The sequence below is a fragment of the Lepus europaeus genome, chromosome 5 (assembly GCF_033115175.1).
Source record: "Lepus europaeus isolate LE1 chromosome 5, mLepTim1.pri, whole genome shotgun sequence".
Lineage (NCBI taxonomy): Eukaryota > Metazoa > Chordata > Mammalia > Lagomorpha > Leporidae > Lepus > Lepus europaeus.
In genome coordinates, this window is record NC_084831.1 from 4,427,404 (window position 1) to 4,447,210 (window position 19,807).

Here is a 19,807-nt window from a genome sequence, read left to right on the forward strand (position 1 = left end):
CCTGGAGAGGTTGGTGGCTGGAGATCTTGTCGCAGCCCTGTCTGAGGACACAGCAGCGTTTTCCCTGCACTGCAGGAGGCTTCAGGGAGGGGGCTGAGCAGTAGGAGGTGAGCATAGTCCTGGAAAGCCTGTAGATTCTCAGTGGTCCATTCAGGCTGACCCAGCTGGGATAATAGATTCCAACCTGCAACATTCCAAGTCCCCTGGGGTCCCCAGCTCCAAATGTCAGCTGCAGAGCTCTGCTGCACGCCCCAGCCCCTGTCCTCAGGATGTGAGCGTCTCGTGGAACTTTCTGCAATGGTGAGATGTCCTGTGCCAGCCAGGGTGGTAGCCACAGGCCTTGTGCGGCTGTCGAGCCCTCGACGTGTCGGCTCGCACAGCCGAGGAACCAAGGTTTCCATTCTGAACTTGAACAGCTGTGTGTGGCCCCTGGCCACCTCGTTGGAAAGCGCAGCTCCGACAAAGCCTGGGAAGCAGTGCCAGGGACATTTATCCCAACCGTGCATGGGATGAGATGCTGGGCTCACACTCCCCAGGAAGCCACTGCTTTGGGGGCCCCAGGAAACAGCACGGAAAGGTCTTCCTGGAGAAGAGACTGTGGGAGGCAGAGCCGAAAGCCTCCCGCAGCCCCTCTGGGTGTTCTTGTTTACTGCACACCCTGTGGTTTTCCATTTGCCTGGGGCTGGCCCTGCCTGGGTGCCTGCACCGTGCGCACCTGCTCCACACCGAGCGCTGATGGGAATTCACTCTCCCCAGTGTCAGGTCGGGGCTCACACACGGTGGCCCACGGGGGCACTCTGGCCCACTCCCTATTTTGTGATAGCCCATGAACTAAGAATGTTTTGATGTTGTTTTAATGGTTAAAAAAAAAAAAAACAGTCAAAAGATCTCAGAAAACTCGGCTGGCACCGTGGCTCAACAGGCTAATCCTCCGCCTAGCGGCGCCGGCACACCTAGTTCTAGTCCCAGTCGGGTCGCCGCATTCTGTCCCGGTTGCCCTTCTTCCAGGCCAGCTCTCTGCTATGGCCCAGGAGTGCAGTGGAGGATGGCCCAAGTGCTTGGACCCTGCACCCACATGGGAGACCAGGAGAAGCACCTGGCTCCTGGCTTCGGATCAGCACGGTGCGCTGGCTGCAGCGTGCCGGCCACGGCGGCCATTGGAGGGTGAACCAACGGCAAAGGAAGACCTTTCTCTCTGTCTCTCTCTCTCTCTCTCACTGTCCACTCTGCCTGTCAAAAATTAAAAATAAATAAAAATTTAAAAATTTAAAAAAAGATCTCAGAAAACTCAAATTTCAGGGTCCCTCAAGGCAGTTGTATTGGGACAGAGCCACATCCATCCACTTTGCTGGTGTCTCAGACTGCTTTTGCCCGCAGAGTGGTGGAGCCAGCCTGACTCGCAAAGTTGAAAATATTTTCTCCTGACCCTTGGCAGAAAGTCCTCCCACCTGTGTGAGGTAAGCAGGACAGCAGGGGTCCCCCGGGGAACCCTCAGAGCCTGATCCAAAAGAACCAGGACTTTGTCTGCCGCGAGCCACCGCAGACGGACGGGCGGCTCTTTTGATGAGTGGGTGAAGGAACGGCCTTGACACCCTGCCACGTGAAACGTGCAGTGCATCCCCGAGTGAACGGGAGTGACGGGAGCAAGACTGAAAAGTGAGACCGATGACGAAGGGACATAGCTGGAGTAGCTTGGGCATGTGTGCTGGGGCACAGGGGGCTCACAGGGAGGCAGAGGGGCTGGCCGTGGGTGGGCAGCTTCACACCTCGGCTGCCTTGCCCACCTCAGAGGTTCCCAAAAAGCAGCCAGCTTCTGTGGGCCACCCACCCCAGGTCTCTGGCCCTCCTCATCAGCTGCCAACCCCCTCCCCACGCTGACCACCGTTTCCAGCCCAACCTGAGCCCACACTACTGGTGTTCCGTGGGCATCCACTCAGTGTCCATCAAACCCCTGCAAGTCACCAAGTAGAAATCCAAAGCCAGCCCCTCCCCCACCTCGAGCCTGCTGCACCCCAGGGGTTCTCATCCCAGGGAGTGAAACACTGTGGACCCCCCTGCCAGCCAGGAAGCAGGGACATCCTCCTGACTCCCACAACTCTGTCCATTCCCCTCTCCCCTCCTCACTGCTGCTGTGCTAGCCCCATCCCCTGCTCATCTCCTGGACTCACGGGAATGCCTCCCACTGACATGTCCCCGTGCCCTCAGCCCTCCTCTCCCCTGTGCCCTCCTGTGCTGACGTGACCATGACACCCTTTGCTGTGCCCCTTGTGGCGTCCTGCTTCTCTCCCCTGGGCACTAGTTCCTCAAGCCCAGCCCACTCTGCCTCCCGTTACCAGGGTCAGCCCCCACTGCCCCATCCCCCTCGTCCTTCTGCTCACCTGTTCAGCCTCTGCCTCCTCTGATCCCCTCCATCTGCTCCAGTGACAATCACTGAACTGGCTATACAGGCACTGGGCCTGAGCACCCTCCTGTTTCCATTACCTCATAGCCACTCTACAAGAAGGTATCAGGGTTATACCCATTTCACAGGCTGGAAGGATAAGGACCCTCTGAGCTGCCGAGTAGCAGGATGGACATCAGGTCAGATCTCCCACCTCTCTGAGAGAGGGTGGTGGAGAACTGCTGGCCATGTTCATTCAGAAAGCTTCGGCTCCCAGCCATCAGGGAGACAGACCTGAACATGAGCCGTGGGGTGGCCCAGCGTGCTGAGTGGGGCACCACGGGGTGGGGCTCCTGGAGTCCCAGGCACCCCATGCTGGTCGAGGCCGTGCACACCAGGGGCCCGCCTGCAGCCCCTCCTTCCACCTTCCTAAGATCACACTTCCCATCTGATGAGACCGGAGACTAGGGATCACCAGGTGGGGAGAGCAAAGTCTAAAAATAGAATAACTAGGTTCTAAGCAAGGCCCCGAGGGTTCCTCTGATTAAAATGCAAGAGCCTTGATGGAGCGGCGGCAGTTTTTCTTTTTAACTTCGTTTTGCTGATCTGATGGTTCCGGGCAGTTCTGGGTAGGCCAAGGTTGCCAGCAGCGAGAGGTGTCGGGGACGGTGCAGGGGGATGGATTCAGATCTGTGCTTTCTTCTCCTTTTCTACTTTCCCGAAATGGACAGGGCGAGTGGGACTCAAGGATGCTGAAGCCCAATTCAGACAGATGGGCGGTCGGGGGAGACGCTGCTGATGGACAAGCCAGAAAGAGCAGCGGTGGGAGACAGGGAGAGTCCCCACGCGGGAACAGGACTCAGCGGGGACAGGGACGGGAGAAACTTCTCCAGCAGTGCCTGCCTCCGACAAACGGGATCACCAGGAAAGAAGCCGCCCTTGGGAGCGGTCACATTCTGAGGCAGGAGAGGTGGCTAACGTCGTGGGCAGGGTCCGCGTTCCCTGTAACCAGACGCTCACAGGAAACACGCAGACTCGAGTCTTCTCTGGCAAGGAGCGAGTTATCAAAAACACCAAAAGGACTGAAACAGCACATGACGCCTTGAAACCCAGAAGAGGCAGGAAAGGATATTGCCTTCTTAATAATAAATACATTTCGTGGGCAAGAATTGCAAGGGAATCGTTTAAATTAATTTCCGCTTTGTTTGTTTGGTTTGTACAGGGCTTAAGTCCCAGCTGACAGCGTTCTGTAAAAGTTCTAACATATTGGAAATCTGATTTTCTTGCAGCCAGAATCCCGTAGTCCAAAATGATTGCTCTTTCAGATCTGCTAATCAGACAGGCAGGGCTCCGATGGACTCCCGTTCGGACCCCTGGCACTTGGTGTCTGGGGGGGTCTGGATGCATCTGAGGAAGCCTCTGGTGTGGAGGGGTGGCCATGTCTGTCTGGAGAGCTGGTGCTGGGGCATGGAGCCTGCAGTGCAATTGGAATGAACCCAGAGGGGGGTCGAGGGCCTTCCCCACCTGGGCTCCTGGAGCCCCCACCGTGGGAAGCCAGGGGGACTTTGCAGCTAATGGAGGAGCAATTGATTCAATTTGGAGTTGGAGACTCCAAAAGAAAAGGCTGTGGCCCTGGCTTTTACTTCATTTTTCAATGTTTATTTATTTATTGAAAGGCAGAGTTACAGAGAATGAGAGAGAGAGATCTTCCATCCCCTGGTTCATTCCTCAAATGGCTGCAAGGGCCAGGGCTGGGCTAGGCTGAAGCCAGGAGCCTGGAACTCCATCTGAGTCTTGCATGTGGGTGGCAAGAGCCCAAGTACTGGCTTTGATGGAGCTCCCGCCACTGGGCACTGTGAGGCTACAGCTGGCCCGACTCCTGCTCAGGCCCTGGATTTTGATTTCAAGCAAGACCTGGACAGTTGTTCCCCTTTGACCCATTTCTCTCACCAGCAATCTTATCCCTAACTGTAGCCCAGAAGTGGGGCTGTGGTATGCCCCACTTGCCGGTTAGCTCCACCCACCAGGGTCCAGGCGCCAGGCCCTGATGTCCATCCCTCCTCACACCGCCATCCACAAGCCCTCCCTAAACTTGAATCCCACCCCTTGTCCTCCAGCCCGACTCTGGTCATTTTCTAACACCAAGTGCACATGCGGAAGGTGCAGGTCTACCCCTCAACAAATAGATGTGTGATAAACAAGCTGTCATTCAGAAACAAGCAGCAAGGATGTGCAGAAGTGGTCTCTCGGGCTCTGGAGGTCAATCCTAAGAGGAGCTGCTCAGCAATGGCCCCTGGCACTGGGCAGGTGTCCACCAGGGCTATGTGGCCGGGAAGGGTCTAGAGTGTGTGTGTGTGTGTGTCCAAATCAGCTCTGTAGCCCTCAGTCCTTCCCCCAGCACCACGGCTCTAACCTGTGGTGTGGGGATGAACATCTGAGTAGCTTCAAGTCCCTATAATAAGGCAGCAGGTGCACATACAGGCACTTCCTGTTTCTCAGATGTTCTGGACTCTCCGCTGCCTATCAGACGCCCAGAGGATAAGACCCAGCTGCCCACCCCTGGGCCCACTGGCCAATCCTCTTAGAAGCTGTTCCGGAAGTTAGTCTTGGTACCAGAGCCTGCTGTGGCGGCACCTCCATCTCCCTGGGCCTTCTCGCTCCTTCTGTCGCGACGTCTTCTTTCCTTCCTTCCTTCCCTCTTTCCAACTGAATTCTCGTTTTTCCTTTCTCCCTAGTGCTTGTACGGCTGCTATGTCCATTCCTCCATCATCCCCACCTTCCACCGGAGGTGCTACTGGCTCCTTCAGGTAGGTGGCTGGGTCTGGATTCTTCTTCTGTCACTGGTGCTCGGGAAGGGTCTGTGGAGGGCACAGCGTGGGCAGGGGGCTGCACATGCGTGTGGCCGAGGGTCCTTGCGAACCTCCCCGGAGACTTTGGCTGTGTGGCACTGAGTGCAGCTGGGGGCTGGCCTGGTGTTGTCGGGAGCAGATGGATGGGGAGCGAGCCTGGTGGTAGGGGGCAGCCCGTTCCCACCAATGAGAAGTAGAACTAGGTGTTTCCAGTGTGTCTCAGTTTCCAAGGATGAGAGAGAGCCTGTCAGAGCTGAGGGCTGCAAGTTCATTTTCTTCGGCAGGGTGGTCACAGCGCCTGCAGCGTGCCAGGTGCAGTTGGGTTCCGGGGACCGCTTGGGGAGCGGGGGCACCCAGGTGCACAGGAAGGTGCTCCGTGATCGGTTTGTGACATCTGCCGTGGCGGGGATGGAGGGAGTGGTGGCGTGGGGATCCGGCCATCCCCAGAGAAAGGGGCCCTCTGCCCGTGCTGCTGAGGCCGGGGAGGGTCGGTGTGGAGCCCTCCAGCCACTCACTGCAAGAGTGCAGTCTGGCCAGCCAGCTGGGCTGTGTTGTCCTGTCGGAGGTGCTGCCGAGTCGTTAGCAGGGACTGTGGGGACCACCTAGTCAAGCTGGACCTGGATCCCTCTCCAAGCTGGCCCTCAGGTTTGCAGCTGTTCTTTCTGGAGCCCCCTCCTGCCTCCCTGTGGGCCTGGCGCCGTTCCTCCAAGTCCTTCCTGTAGCTCCGCCCAGGAGTTACTGCCAAGGCCTTCCCCACCATGGTCTTGCTGTCTACACCCATGGTTGTCCTGCTCGGCAAATGCCCGGGCCTCGCTGTCTTGGGGATCGCTGTGAAACTGGAGTGTGGTTGGAGAGGCCTGAAATCTGGGGGAGTGAGCCCCTCAGTGCCACAGTGGTGCCTACCGAGGCCAGAGAGGCCCTGGGGCCTGGGGAGGCTGGCCTGGAAAGCATCCACAGGACCCAAGGCTGTGTGGACGGGGAGGCTGAACGTCTGCCCAGCCCCAGCCTCCAAGCCCTTCCTGTTCTGCCCGGCGATGACCGTCTGTGGTTCAGCAGGCTCATGAGCGTTCAAGGCCCTGGGCACTGTGGACTGGAAGGGCTGCTGCTCCCAGACACCTGGCCCCAAGTCGGTTTCCCCAGCTCGGCGGTGGCCCAGCTCGGCGGTGGCCCAGCCCAGCATGCTCTGAAGGGTGGTTTCCTCGTGGTCACAGGCGATGCTCTGCCGTCCGTTGTGGCCTCGTCCCACTTGGTGGAGGTTTTGCAGGGGTGGGGGGTGGGGCCGCTTAGAGCAAGTCCCTAGGTCCCCAGGATCGAACTCTGCCTCCTGGAGAAGGACCATGTGCCCCAAGCAGCCTGCAGCTCTCGGCAGCTCCTTTGTGGGCTTCTGATTCGGGGTCTGGTTTTGGCTCTCTTCTGTTCTGGGGTCCACACCTGCCCACCCCCCTCATCAGAATACCCTGAGGGCCCTCCCTCCTGAAGGAGCAGCACCCCAGGGCCAGGTTTCTGCCCATCCCCCCCACCAGCTGTGGCCCCTCCTGCAGGCCAGCTCCATGCCCAAGCCTCTGCCCGCCTCCCCTCATTCCTTCTCGGCTTTTCAATCCCCGTGATTTTACTTTCCGGGAATCAGACACCAATGGGCTGCCGTGAGGGCCGAGGTCGTGACTTTGCCCACCAGCTCTGCCTGCTGCTCCGGGCCCCTCCCTCAGGTGCTGCTCCGGGCCCCTCCCTCAGGTGCTGCTCCTACGCCTGGCCTCATGCTCCCCTTTCCTGGAGTTCCTGTCAAGGGACATCCTTGTGTGAGTCATGGGCCTCTGGCTTGTCACCTGCCAGCCCCCGTGGGCCAGTGTCACCAGTGTCACAGCCACAGGGTTCCTGTGAGTCATGGGCCTCTGGCTTGTCACCTGCCAGCCCCCGTGGGCCAGTGTCACCAGTGTCACAGCCGCAGGGTTGCTCCTGGCTGGTCCAGGGCCTCACTTCTTCTCCGTGTCAGGGGCAGGTGGACCCCCACACCCCCCCTCTCCTCTGTGTCCTCCAGCGCTGTGTCTGTGAGCAGAGGGAGTGTGAACAGGTGTGGGTCTCCCCTGCTCCCCCAGCCCACGCTGGGCATAGGAGGCTAAGAAGCTCAGGCCAAAGCGATTAGCACAGCACACATCCTGACTGGAGCTGGGAGTGGACTCGGCAGCCGGAGCACTCAGGGCAATTAGTCCAGGTGCTAATTACAATGCTAGGATGGCGATGGCTTGGCCGGGTTTGACGTCTCATATTAAACAGGAAAGAAGCCGTGAGACACCGGCCCAGATAAAACTTGGCCCAGGTCTGTCTCTAACACCAATTACCAAGGAAAAGCATGGGAGCAGAGACGTTCAATAACGGCCATGGTGCGAGCTGAGAAAGGAGGTGCCCAGGATGCCAGCCCAGCCTGATGCCCCGAGCACTGCCGGGTGCTGCTGGGGAAAGAGGCCCAGGGAAGGCCACGCCTCCTGTCAGCCCACCCCCCAGGGTGAGCCCATCGGCTGGGACAGGGGAATCTTCTAACAACATAGGGGGCTTGTGTTGTGGCCTGTGAGTGTATCAATTCTTAAAGATTTATTTATTGATTTGAGAGGCAGAGTAACAGAGGGAGAGACAGAGAGAGATCATCCATCTATTGGGTCACTTCCAAAGTGGCCCCAGTGGCCAGAGCTGAGCAGATCTGAAACTAGGAGCCAGGAGCTTCCTCCCGGTCACCCATGTGGGTGACCATCTTCCACTGCTTTCCCAGGCCATGAGCAGGGAGCTAGATCAGAAGTGGAGCAGCTGGGACTGGAACCAGCACCCAAATGGAATGCCGGCACCGCAGGCAGAGGCTTAGCCTACTAAGCCACCAATCCAAGTTCTTGCTTCCTGCAGAGATGGAAATACTAAGCAGATGTCAATGGGAGCAGAGCTTATCTGGCAGACGAGGGAACAAACGTACATTCATGCAAACGTATAGGCGCCCCATACAGAAATACCCAACATGAGTGGGCCACAGAGCTGCATGAACCAGAGAGGAAAGAGAAGCTGAACAAGCTGAACACCATACCTGTCACCCGGAAGAGCGGCCATCACTGTGTTAGCGGGACAGCAGGAGAGGTCGGCCCCAGCGCACACGAGAGGGGTGTGTTCCGGCGTGTTCTGCAGTGGAAAGGGGGCAGACGACACTGCACCTCTAAGCGAGCCCCCCCCCAGGGGGGTGCTCTCCCGCCTTCCACCTCTTTTTACAAGGAACAGGTTAAGGTCTTAGCATGAGCCCTGGTCCCAGGTGCGACAGGTGCGTCCTGAGAAGGTGGGTGTTTCACATCGCCAGGTAGAGAAAGCTTCAGCTCGGTGCTCTGAGCTAGTCTCCTGCTTATTTACCCCACATCACTTGGAGCAAGAAGGGTGGGCAGGGCACTTCTGAACAAACAGGAGTCTCTTCGAGAGCAGCACCCTGCCCAGCTCAGTGGTTATCTACTGGCCATAGCCAGGAGCCCTGAGATCCCCCCGCTGAGGCCCCTCAAGGCCACCTTAGCACAACTGGGGCCTGGGTCTTCCTCCCTAGCCAGGCTGTTAGCTCCCCAGGGAGAGGCTGGTGTCCCTGCCTCCCTCAGCACCCAGCACAGAGCTTCAGCCAGGTAGACAGGAGGGAGGACCTGGCTGTAGGGACAGGAGGGAGCAGGTGCCCAGGCTGGGGTGGGAGCGCGTGGTCAGCACCAGGGACAGAGGTGGATGTTAGTGATGTGGCTTTGGAGCTTCTGAACCATCTGGCATTAGGGGAGGGTACTACCTGTCCGTCACTCTGTGTGTCTCTCTCTGTCTCCTTCTATGTCATGCAGCCACCCCACCCCATCATTGCTAGTAAATATCCTATTAGGATGTGAATGAGGAACAACAAGCAGCCTCTCCAACACAGGGTACTGAAGTCCGCTTAGTCCACAGGTGCATAATGTCAGTGCCGTGACTGCTGGGCATCATGTGAGGTCACTGGACAGCCCAGAGGTGCTGGGGGCAGGTCCACTCCTGCCCAGAACCCAGATAATCTGAGCTCAACCCAGCTGTCCAGCTGGGCCCCGGCCGCCGGCCCAGCTGTGACCTGGAGAAGGCCGCCTCTGCAGGCAGGGTCCTGGGGCTTCACAGAGCTCCTCCGTCCACCACGTCTTCTGGGTGGGTCACCGAGGTGACAGGCAGGGCCAGGCCAGGGTCAGCCCACAGTCCGTGATCAGCCTCTGCTCTCGCTGCCGGTCGTGGGCCTCCCTGCAGCCACCAGACACCCAGGACCCCTCCTGTCTGGGGTTTCCTGACAGTGATGGGCAGCAGGCAGCAGCTGCTCGTGGCCCCACCTCCTCGCATCCCCTGCCAGGAGAACAGGCCAGACTTCCCAGCAGACTCCGCATGGCTCATTTGGAAATGACTCCTGCTCCTAATGAGTGTTTTTCACTGCGCCCTTGTCCTCTAAATGCTTAATGAATGCTTTCTGTGCTGGAGGGAGGCAGGGGTGTGTCCCCACGCGGTTGCCATCACTGCCAAGGACTGTTTGGCTGCTGATTCCAGCTGGCTGGGGTGGAGGCCACAGGGGCACCCTCCTGGCTCACCCTGGCAACACACAGAGGCCCGGGGAAGAGGGGCTGTGGTGAGGGTTCTGCTACGGGAACACAGGGGGAGGCCCCAGTATGAAGCAGATCTATCTCAGAGCACCAGTGCCTGGCAGGTGTTTGAATTCTAGCAACTTTGGGTACCAGGAGGCGCACAGGGTTCAGAGAGCAAGAAGTTGGCCTCTGGTCCTAACTGAACCCCTAAGCACCAGCTGTGACCCCCACGGCCTCATTGTTAGAGCTGCCTCCTGCTGCCTGGGCAGTGAGCCTTCTCCACATATCCCCATTTTGCTGGGTAGAAGACTGAGGCTCCAAGAAGTCCCATGAGAGTAGAATTGGGCAGGACTCCAAGAACCTCCCCCTGTGGCCTGGTTGCCTGCTCACAGGGGCACCACTGTCACCCTTTCTTAAAGGTGAGGAATTTAAGAGGCAGGGAGGTTGGGCACCTGTCCCAGAAAGTGAGGTGGCTTCCGGCCCTTCACCTCAACACCCTGCTCCCTGCCTGTCTGTGAGCCTCTGCTAGCCACACCCCTGAAAAACAGTGGGTGCAGAGGTGCCAACACCACCTGGAGCAGGCCACACATGGCTGGGCACCATGGCCCACGTGGCCAGCATGGAGCCACCACAGGAGCTGAGCTGGGGACCCATGACATCCACCTGTCCCCATCTGCCCTGGGAGGCCTGGGGTTCCAGAGCCAGGTTCACTGGACAGAGCTAAAACTCCCAACCCCCAAGACCGCCTGGCATTTTGTCCTCAGTGTGGTCAGCTTCTTGCCCAATCTCATCTTGAAAGCAGTTCCCCCAAGGCAGGAAGTGTAAAGACCGAGAGGCCGTTCCCAGGGAGAGGAGGAGGGCTGGGATGCAGGGAGGCACTGGGCACCCCCGGAGCAACGGCACCCATTCCACCCCCACCCTGGGCTGGCTGTGCCACCCATCTGCCCTACAGCAGGTGCCTGTGGTGTCCCTAGAGTGTGGTTATCTCGGGCTGGAGCAGGTGCAGCTGGCGTTCCTAGCTCAGGGCCTGCTGTGCAGCAGCTGTGGCTGGGGTCTCTGTGACTATGGGGACTCCTGCAGGGAGCATGGGGAGGGCAAGCTGTGCAGGGCCCCCAGAGAAGCCCCCTCTGCTCCCCATTCTGGGGGCCTCGTAACAACGACGCTGCAGGCCCAAAGCCCCGAGTGCCTCAGAGGGCCTCCCTTCCTGCTGTGGCCCCCCCATGGCCACCTCTGTCGAAGCCTTGAGGATGGACAAGCCCTTCCCCTCCTCCAGGCACCCCCATCAGCAGAGGAGAGGGCAGGGCGTGGGCCTGACCCTCAGCCCTCCTGGTCCAGCTCAGGAGACTGTGGCCACTCACAGAGAGGCTGAGCTGTGCCCACCAGCTCTGCCGACTGGGCCTTCATGTTCCTCTCCATGGACACAGGGACCATGTGGGCATCACAACATCTCTGCTCCATGCCAGCTGCCCCTGGCACCCAGGGTGTGTCCTCAGAGTTCCTGACCTTCCTGTGGGTCCTTGAACCCCCTCCCCTGCCCGTGTACCTTGGCTGGGGCCACTCGCCATGACAGTGAGTGGGTGTGCGGGCACTTGCTGGCCCTCAGGTTAGACCCTGAAGTCATAGGGTTGGAATAGCCCTGAGGAACACTCGTTAGTGTGACTCTGGGCCGTTTGTCCCATTTTCTGGGTCTCTGCTTCCTCCTCAGTAAAATGGGAACAATAATAGTAGTGTCAACTGCCTAGGGCTGCAGCAGGAACCGAACATAACTAATATGCACTGTGTATTTTATATATAAATGCATAATATAAATTAATATAATGCATACAAGAATGGAACTCTCGTCATGGCACACAGCAGCGCTCAGGAAATGGTAGCTGCAGGGCAGCCAACATCCCGATGTCCCGGAGAAAGCTCCTGTGACAGCCCCGCCCACCACAGTGATCTTGAGAGAGGCCAGAGCCAAGCCCCTCCCAACTCACTGCCAGAGTTCAGCAGGGTCTCTGGGCTCCACACTTCCTCCTCTGCCGTCTGCACAGGGATGAGAGCAGAGGAGCAGCCATGGTGGCTGTGACACTGCAAGAAGCACCCCTCAGCCGCCCCAGCAGATGTGCAGCCAGGTGCTCCCCACTGCCCACCACTCCAGCGGGAAGTGAGGCCGGCCCTGGGACCGCGCCCTGGGAGCCAGGCCCTGGGACCGCGCCCTGGGAGCCAGGCCCTGGGACCGCACCCTGGGAGCCAGGCCATGGAAGGAACCAGAAGCCCAGGAAGAGCACGTCCCTGCCTCATCTTAGTGGTGGGGACGGCTGAGCAGCCCTCTCCTGCCGCAGATAGTTTAGCAGGACATAGCCTCTTTCTTCTTTTTAAATATTTTTTTAATTAGAAAATATTGCAGCTTCGTAAAGAATACCCAAGGCTTTTTGCTTGGTGACCATTTTTCAGTCTTGCTGGGGTGGGGTAGGAGTGTCTGTGAAACAGCATTAGCAGCGTGTACTGCAGTGGGCCTGTGGGCAGCCCAGACGGCACGGTGGGCAGTGGCCTTGCACAGGCTCAACAGGAAGTGCAGCTTTCCCGGGGGTCAGAGCAACAGGAGGCGTTGCCCTTAGACACCTGATTCTCTGTGCTGCAGGGGGCATCCACCATGCAACTCAAAGAAGGGAAGTGAGGTGGTGCTCCGAGGTCGTCGCCCTTGTGTGCAGGGCCAGTGGTGAGGAGAAGGTGCCAGGTCTACGCAGCCTCCCTGAAGTCAGGGAGCCCGACCCGGCCGTGGGGGCTTTGCTTACAAACATGGAGGCTCACCCTCGGGAGGGCGTGGCCAATGCCACAATGGGCTGGGCAGGAGAGGCCCCGTTTCTGCACCGCCAGGGCTCAGGGAGACCACAGCCCTGGCCCTGGGCGTCCCTGGGTACCTGGTCAGGAGCTCCAGGTCCAGAGTGTTTCTGTTCTTAGTCACGGCGGCCCTGGGAGGGGGTCTCAGTGCTTCACAGAAGAGCAAACACAGGGACCCCCTAACAACCTAGGGCTGCTACAGCTGAGCCTACATGCAGGCCCTGTAACAGAGACAGCCCCTCTGCTCGGGAGCTCCAGGCCACAGTGACCAGACACGAGGGGCACCTGGGTATGGTGAGCAGCTGAGAAGTAAAGGCTCTCATAGCCCCCGCGTTTGCTGACCTCACAGGCCTGGGTCTGAATGCCATGGACAGGAGAGGCTGCCATTCCTGGCCACCAGCCTGGACCTGCCCCAACCTGGGCCCCACGTGTCCCTGTGAGGTTGGGTCTGCTGGGCCCCTTTACTCCACACCCCAGCTGACTTGGAGCCCTCTGTAGGGCAGGAGACCCTGGCATGGGCACTGGGCCAGCCTGCTCTGCTCCATGGGGAAGCTTAGGGGCAGGAGTGGCGAGGCCCTGAGCATTTGGGGTGGACCCCACACTGAGCAGAAGGTGAAGGAGCCTGTGGCATGAGAGTCGTTTGCAACCCTAAACATACTCCCCTGGTAGGTAGTTCCTACAGCCAGTCAATGTGATGGATCCCGAGGAGGGGACAGAATGAAGTAGTGGTCTGGGGCGGCGGGGGGGCTTCCTGAGGAAGAGGTGGGCCTAAGGTTGGAGGATGGGCAGCACAGAGTGAGCATGTTCAGACCCCATGGTCAGTGGGGCCACCACGGCTGCAGGAGGGGCCCCAGCTGCCGCACCAGTCAGGTAATGTGGAAGGCAGCGCAGGGAGGGGCCTGGAGATGGCTTGAATCTGCTTTGGACCCAGAAAGGCGTGGGAAAGAGGGGCCATCCCAGGTCAGGGTGGGCAGTCGGTGACAATGGCCAGCCTCAGCCTCACCTGGGGAAACAACAGACGTTGCAAGTTGCAGGCTTCCGTGGGGGATCCACCATCACTGTCACCATGAAGAGATGAGGTTGGGTCAGCCAGTGGCAGGCCTGAGGCACAGGAGAGATGCAGGCCCAAGACCAATCTGATGGCTCAGCTCACGGGCTGGCAGCACGGTGGGAGCCACAGGTATCCGCCAATGGTCAGGTCGTTGCGGGGGTGGAGGGGGCTTTGATCCTGAAGGAAGAGCAGGAGCTGGGGGCAAGAGTACCGGGCTGGGCACCCAGAGAGAGAGAGAGAGCAAGGGTGGGGGAGGTTTGGATGTGCCTGGGGGCAGCACTCCAGGTAGAAAGAGGCAGGGGGACCACGGCCAGATGGAGGAGCAGCCTCAGTCCAGCAGGTTGCAGCACAAGCCCTGTGGCAGGTATCATCTGTGGGGAAGAGCGTGGGCAGCCATAGATGACAATGCCATTTGGAGGCAGGGAAGGGATCCTGTCTGGGAAGGAGAACAGGGTGAGGGTGGGGGTGGGGATGAATTGTGGCATCACACCGATCATTCTTGGACTGCCTTCCCGTCCCGGCTATATTCTAACCAGCAGCTTCCACATCTTTCTCCATTTAATGTCCCTTGAATAACGCGATGAGGAGATAAGGTAGACACTAGGAATTTACGGTGCTATGCAAAAAAATTGCTCCATTCCATTAAGATTTCAGGACTCTTGCCAAGGCTGCACAGCAGAGCGGGCGGTATTTCCTTCTCAGACGTCTTTGGCTGATTGCAATTTATGGTGCCAAGGCCACTGCGGTACCCACCTAAAGCCTCCAGAAAATATGACAGTCCCCCCAAAACGGCCGTGATCACCCCGAGGAAAGGCGCTGGATGTCTTCCCTCATCCAGATCCTTTACCTCACTCCTCCTCTGGGGACAGGGACATGGGCAGGGTATATCCAGGTGGCTTTTTCAGCAAGTCTCCCTGCAGAGGGTGTTGGGGCAGCCCAGGGAGCCTCTGCCTTGCAGGTGGCAGAGGAGCCAACAACTGATGGTGCAGCCAGGGACTTCTGGTGTGCTGGGACCCTCTGTTCCCACTGTGCACATGGAGAAACCTTCCTAGCTGCCTGCCTGGGACCACCGGAGCCTGGGTTAGAAAACAGCTACACGGCCGGCGCCGCGGCTCACTAGGCTAATCCTCCGCCTTGCGGCGCCGGCACACCGGGTTCTAGTCCCGGTCGGGGCACCGATCCTGTCCCGGTTGCCCCTCTTCCAGGCCAGCTCTCTGCTGTGGCTAGGGAGTGCAGTGGAGGATGGCCCAAGTGCTTGGGTCCTGCACCCCATGGGAGACCAGGAGAAGCACCTGGCTCCTGCCATCGGAACAGCGCGGTGCGCCGGCCGCAGCGCGCTACCGCGGCGGCCATTGGAGGGTGAACCAACGGCAAAAGGAAGACCTTTCTCTCTGTCTCTCTCTCTCACTGTCCACTCTGCCTGTCAAAAAAAAAAAAGAAAACAGCTACACTTTGACTTGCCATGTGACTATGGCTGAGGGGTTAGCCTCTTGGAATCCTATTGCTGTTTTGGTAAAATGCCTCCCTGCTGAGGTCGTTGGAAGGACAAGCTAGGCTCAGACACACAGAGGCCTTAGAGCTACGCTTGGCTCATGGCAGCCCCCAGCCATAGAATGGCACCTCCGTGTTCTGACGACTCCTCTTCAGCATGTGTTCCTCCCCCAGTCCGAGTCCTTGTCCCTGCCCATTCGGGCTGCCCAGGCGAGACTGGGAGAGAGGAAGGAGGAAACTGGCTGCAGCTACCGCCCCTTAAAGATGAGGATTATTAATTAGTTTCATTATTCAGAATTTGAACCTCTTCCAGTCCTTCCATGGCAGGTGTTTTCAGCCTGGCTCAGCGATCACTTTTGGTACAGAGGCGGAACAATGGGCAAGGCAGTTGGGTTACTGTCTTAGATTATCAAGCCAAATGATTCCTACTCCCTTCTCCAGAACACCCTTCCACCACAAGTGGACGGCAAGAGCTGCTGACTTTCCCTCCTCGACGTCTAGGCTTGTGCTGCGGGCTTTGGTTTAATTATCCTTTGTGTGTAATCCTGCACTGACGCTCGATGCTCAACGCACCCGATCTTCTTTGGAGCAAAGCGGAAGCTGTGGGTTCCAAAGCCAGAGACAAAAGTTTGCCCCAAGGAAACGCTTTCTGCTTTGCCTCTGAAGGAGCTCAAAGGGCCAATAGCAAAATTCAGATAGAAATTTGATAGAGAAAAGCAAGTCAGGTACAGGCTCCGCATGCAAACATTGGACAGGGCTTCCAGCTGCACCCCAGCCAGGCTGTGGGGGCGAGTTTCAGGTCTGGTCCAACAAGGGCACCCCACAGCCTCGCATCTTGCCCCCCGGTGATGTTTCAGTAGCCACAGGGTGCAGATGCCCCACGGGAGACTCACAGCATGTGCTCCAGACTCTGGGCGGACTGTCTTGGTTTCAGGTACACAGGTGTGCTTGGGTGTGCAAAGATGTACACAAGTGTGCACAGGTAAGCCCAAGTGAACGCGGGCATAGCAGCACCCCCACCTCTCCTCTCAGGTCTCCTGCTGTCCTCCTGGGGCCAGGATCTGGGGTCTGTAGACCTCGCTGTCCTGACACCACCCCCAAAATGGGCAAGGCTGCCCTTTCCCAGGGGTCCCCCTTGGTTGAGGGGAAGTGTGGTGGGCTGTACCTTCCTTTCCAGCTGGCTGCTGGGGGAGGCCCAGCTCAGCATCCCACCACCTCGCCGCAAGGCTCTCAGAAGCCGCGTCTGCAGGTGTCCCTGCACCTGCCCTTTTCCCCTGAGCCACAGACGAGGCCACCAATGACCTCTGCCTAAATCAGAGGTCATCTAGCCACCCCTTCCTTTCCTGACCTTCCAGCTTCACTCTGCAAGGTTGGCCAGGCCTTCCTTCTGGAATGTTCTGTGGCTGTGACGCTCCCTGGTGGTCTCCCTTGCTGCCTGTTCTTTGCAGTCCCTCATGCGGGGTCTCCTTGGGCTTTCTGAGTCTTTTCCTCTTCCCTGTCTACACCCCTTCCTGGGATCTTTCAGCCAGGCTCCATGCCAGTTCTAAGCTAACGACTCCCACATTCCTGTGTACCCTGACCTGGACCCTCAGGGCCAGCCCTTTAGATGCAGCTGCAGAATCCGCAGCCAGAGCGTGCGCTGGCAGAAGCTGGACTCATGATCCCTTCCACGAGCTCGCTCGTCCTCCTGTCTTTTTGTGCAGTAATGATCTCCACCCACCCAGCAGCTCCACCACTCCCCAGCCCCACTTCTCTTGCTGCCCTCTCCCCCATAGGTCTTCTGCTCGCATTGCTCTATCAACCCCTCTGCTGCCCTAGTCCAAACGATGGCTCTCTCTCCTGCTCCCACGCCTCCTCTTTCTTCTTTCTCTGTGAAGCATCCCCAATCAGAGCTCGTCAGTCCCATGCTTCCGGCAGTCTCCACAGCACTGGAAATAAGAGCCAGATCCTTGCCGTGACCTCCGGGGACCTGCACCAGCCAGCCTGATCCTCTCCCACGGCATGCTGCAGCCTTGCTAGTGTCTTCCTGGCTCCTGGGGGCCTTGGCACATGCTCCCTCCCTCTGCTCAGAGGCTTGCCTGGATCTTTTTTTTTTTTTTTTTTTTTTTGACAGGCAGAGTGGATAGTGAGAGAGAGAGAGAGAGAGAGAGAGACAGAGAGAAAGGTCTTCCTTTTGCCGTTGGTTCACCCTCCAATGGCCGCTGCGGCCGGCGCATCTCGCTGATCCGAAGCCAGGAGCCAGGTGCTTCTCCTGGTCTCCCATGCGGGTGCAGGGCCCAAGCACTTGGGCCATCCTCCACTGCACTTCCGGGCCATAGCAGAGAGCTGGCCTGGAAGAGGGGCAACCGGGATAGAATCTGGCACCCCAACCAGGACTAGAACCCGGTGTGCCAGCGCCGCAAGGCGGAGGATTACCCTGTTAAACCACGGCGCCGGCCTCGCCTGGATCTTAGCTCCCATGGCTGCTGAGACTCTGGCATCAGCCCAGGTGTCAGCTCCCTTCAGAACTCTCCCCAATTCCCTCCTGACATCCACCCCCGGGCAAACCACTCCATCCTGCTCCCCACTACTTGATACAGAAGTGTTTACAAGACACAGGAAAGGGGAGAGGGTTTTCTTTTTCTTTCTTTCTTTTTTTTTTTTTTTTTTTTTTTTTTGACAGGCAGAGTTAGACAGTGAGAGAGAGAGAGACAGAGAGAAAGGTCTTCCTTCTGTTGGTTCACCCCCCAGATGGCCACTACGGCTGGCGCGCTGTGCCGATCCAAAGCCAGGAGGCAGGTGCTTCCTCCTGGTCTCCCATGCGGGTGCAGGGCCCAAGCACCTGGGCCATCCTCCACTGCTCTCCCGGGCCACAGCAGAGAGCTGGACTGGAAGAGGAGCAACTGGGTCTAGAACCCGGCGGCCATATGGGATGCCAGTGCCGCATGTGGAGGATTAGCCAAGTGAGCCATGGCGCTGGCCCCAGGGGAGAGGGTTTTCTGAGCACCCTACACCAACTGCCTGGACTCTTCCACCGATGACGGCATTGTTTTGTCGCTTACGTGTCCAGCTCTCCGCGGTCCAGGTTATTTTTCATGTGGGTCATGAGACAGACACCTCTCCCAGGTTCTTCTGTATGCAGACTGTTAGTTAAAACCCGATATTTCTGCACAGTTCTCCCTTTGCTTTTGAAGCAAAGTTCACACAGCACAGAACCACAGAATGCACAAGTGGTGCGTGTCCTGGTTGCTGAGCTATAACAGGTGCATGCATTAATCATAGCCCAAGCCCACATGACCCAGCCAAGTCCCCTCCTGTCCCTTCCCAGCCAGGCTCCTTCCCACAGTCCCTAGAGGTCACCACTGTTCTCATTTTTCCACCGTTAACTGGTGTTGCCTCTTCTAGAATGTCCCCAAAATGGAAACATGTGAAGGGTCTTCAAAAAGTTCATGGACAGTGGATGACCAGAAAGCTATACACGGTTGCATGGTTTCCAGATTTGTATTTTTTTGCACCAAAATAAACTTACTTTTTTAAAAAATATTTATTTATTTACTTGAAAGTCTGAGTTACACAAAGAGAGAAGGAGAGGCAGAGAGAGAGAAAGAGAGAGAGAGAGAGTGAGAGAGAGAGAGGGGTCTTCCATCCACGGGTTCACTCCCCTGTTGGCTGCAAGGGCCAGAGCTGTGCCGATCCAAAGCCAGGAGCCAGGAGCTTCTTCTTGGTCTCCCACGCAGGTGCAGGGGCCCAAGGACTTGAGCCATCTTCCACTGCTTTCCCAGGCCAAAGCAGAGAGCTGGATCAGAAGTAGAGCAGCCAGGACTAGAACCGGCACCCATATGGGATGCCGGCACTGCAGGCGGCAACCTTTACCCACTACACCACAGCACCAGCCCCAATAAGCTTACTTTTAATTCCATTTTTCCACAAACCTTTTGTGGGCCCCTCATGCTGCTCCTGGGTATGGCTTCTTTCACTCAGCGTGACATTCTGGGATTTATCTGTGTTATGGCAACATCACGGTGCTGTTTATGCCCTGTCTATCCTGAGACCCCAGCCCCACCTTTCAAGAGAAAAGTCCTACAAGGGTGGAGGGAATTCTCAGTTTTGTTTGCTGCTGGGTCTCAATGTCTCGACGTGAGCCTGGCACGCGGGGGTCTGTTGGATGAGCATGAATAGCATGTGTCCGCACCCAGAGTGCAGGCCTTCTGAGGGTGGGGCTAGGCTGCTACTTCCTGGGGTTCCTGCCCAGCCTCTCCCAGAGCAGTGTGTGGGTCCCTGCTGTTTCCCACAAGTTCAAGAGTGAAAATTCTAGCCGGCGCCGTGGCTCACTAGGCTAATCCTCTGCCTTGTGGCGCCGGCACACTGGGTTCTAGTCCCGGTCGGGGCACCGATCCTGTCCCAGTTGCCCCTCTTCCAGGCCAGCTCTCTGCTGTGGCCAGGGAGTGCAGTGGAGGATGGCCCAAGTGCTTGGGCCCTGCACCCCATGGGAGACCAGGAGAAGCACCTGGCTCCTGCCTTCGGATCAGCGCGGTGCGCCGGCCGCAGCGCGCCTACCGCGGCGGCCATTGGAGGGTGAACCAACGGCAAAAGGAAGACCTTTCTCTCTGTCTCTCTCTCACTGTCCATTCTGCCTGTCAAAAAA

The 19,807-nt window shown here is 58.1% G+C and overlaps 1 protein-coding gene across 2 annotated transcripts in view; it reads left to right on the forward strand.

The window, feature by feature from the left end:
* The window catches only part of CAMTA1 (calmodulin binding transcription activator 1), an 869,043-nt gene that overhangs the window by 635,475 nt on the left and 213,761 nt on the right, over positions 1-19,807 (forward strand). For both annotated transcript variants that reach the window (XM_062190365.1, XM_062190364.1), the window contains exon 5: positions 5,116-5,187. In XM_062190365.1, the coding sequence (XP_062046349.1) occupies positions 5,116-5,187 (72 nt within the window). The remainder of the gene's footprint in view (positions 1-5,115; positions 5,188-19,807) is intronic.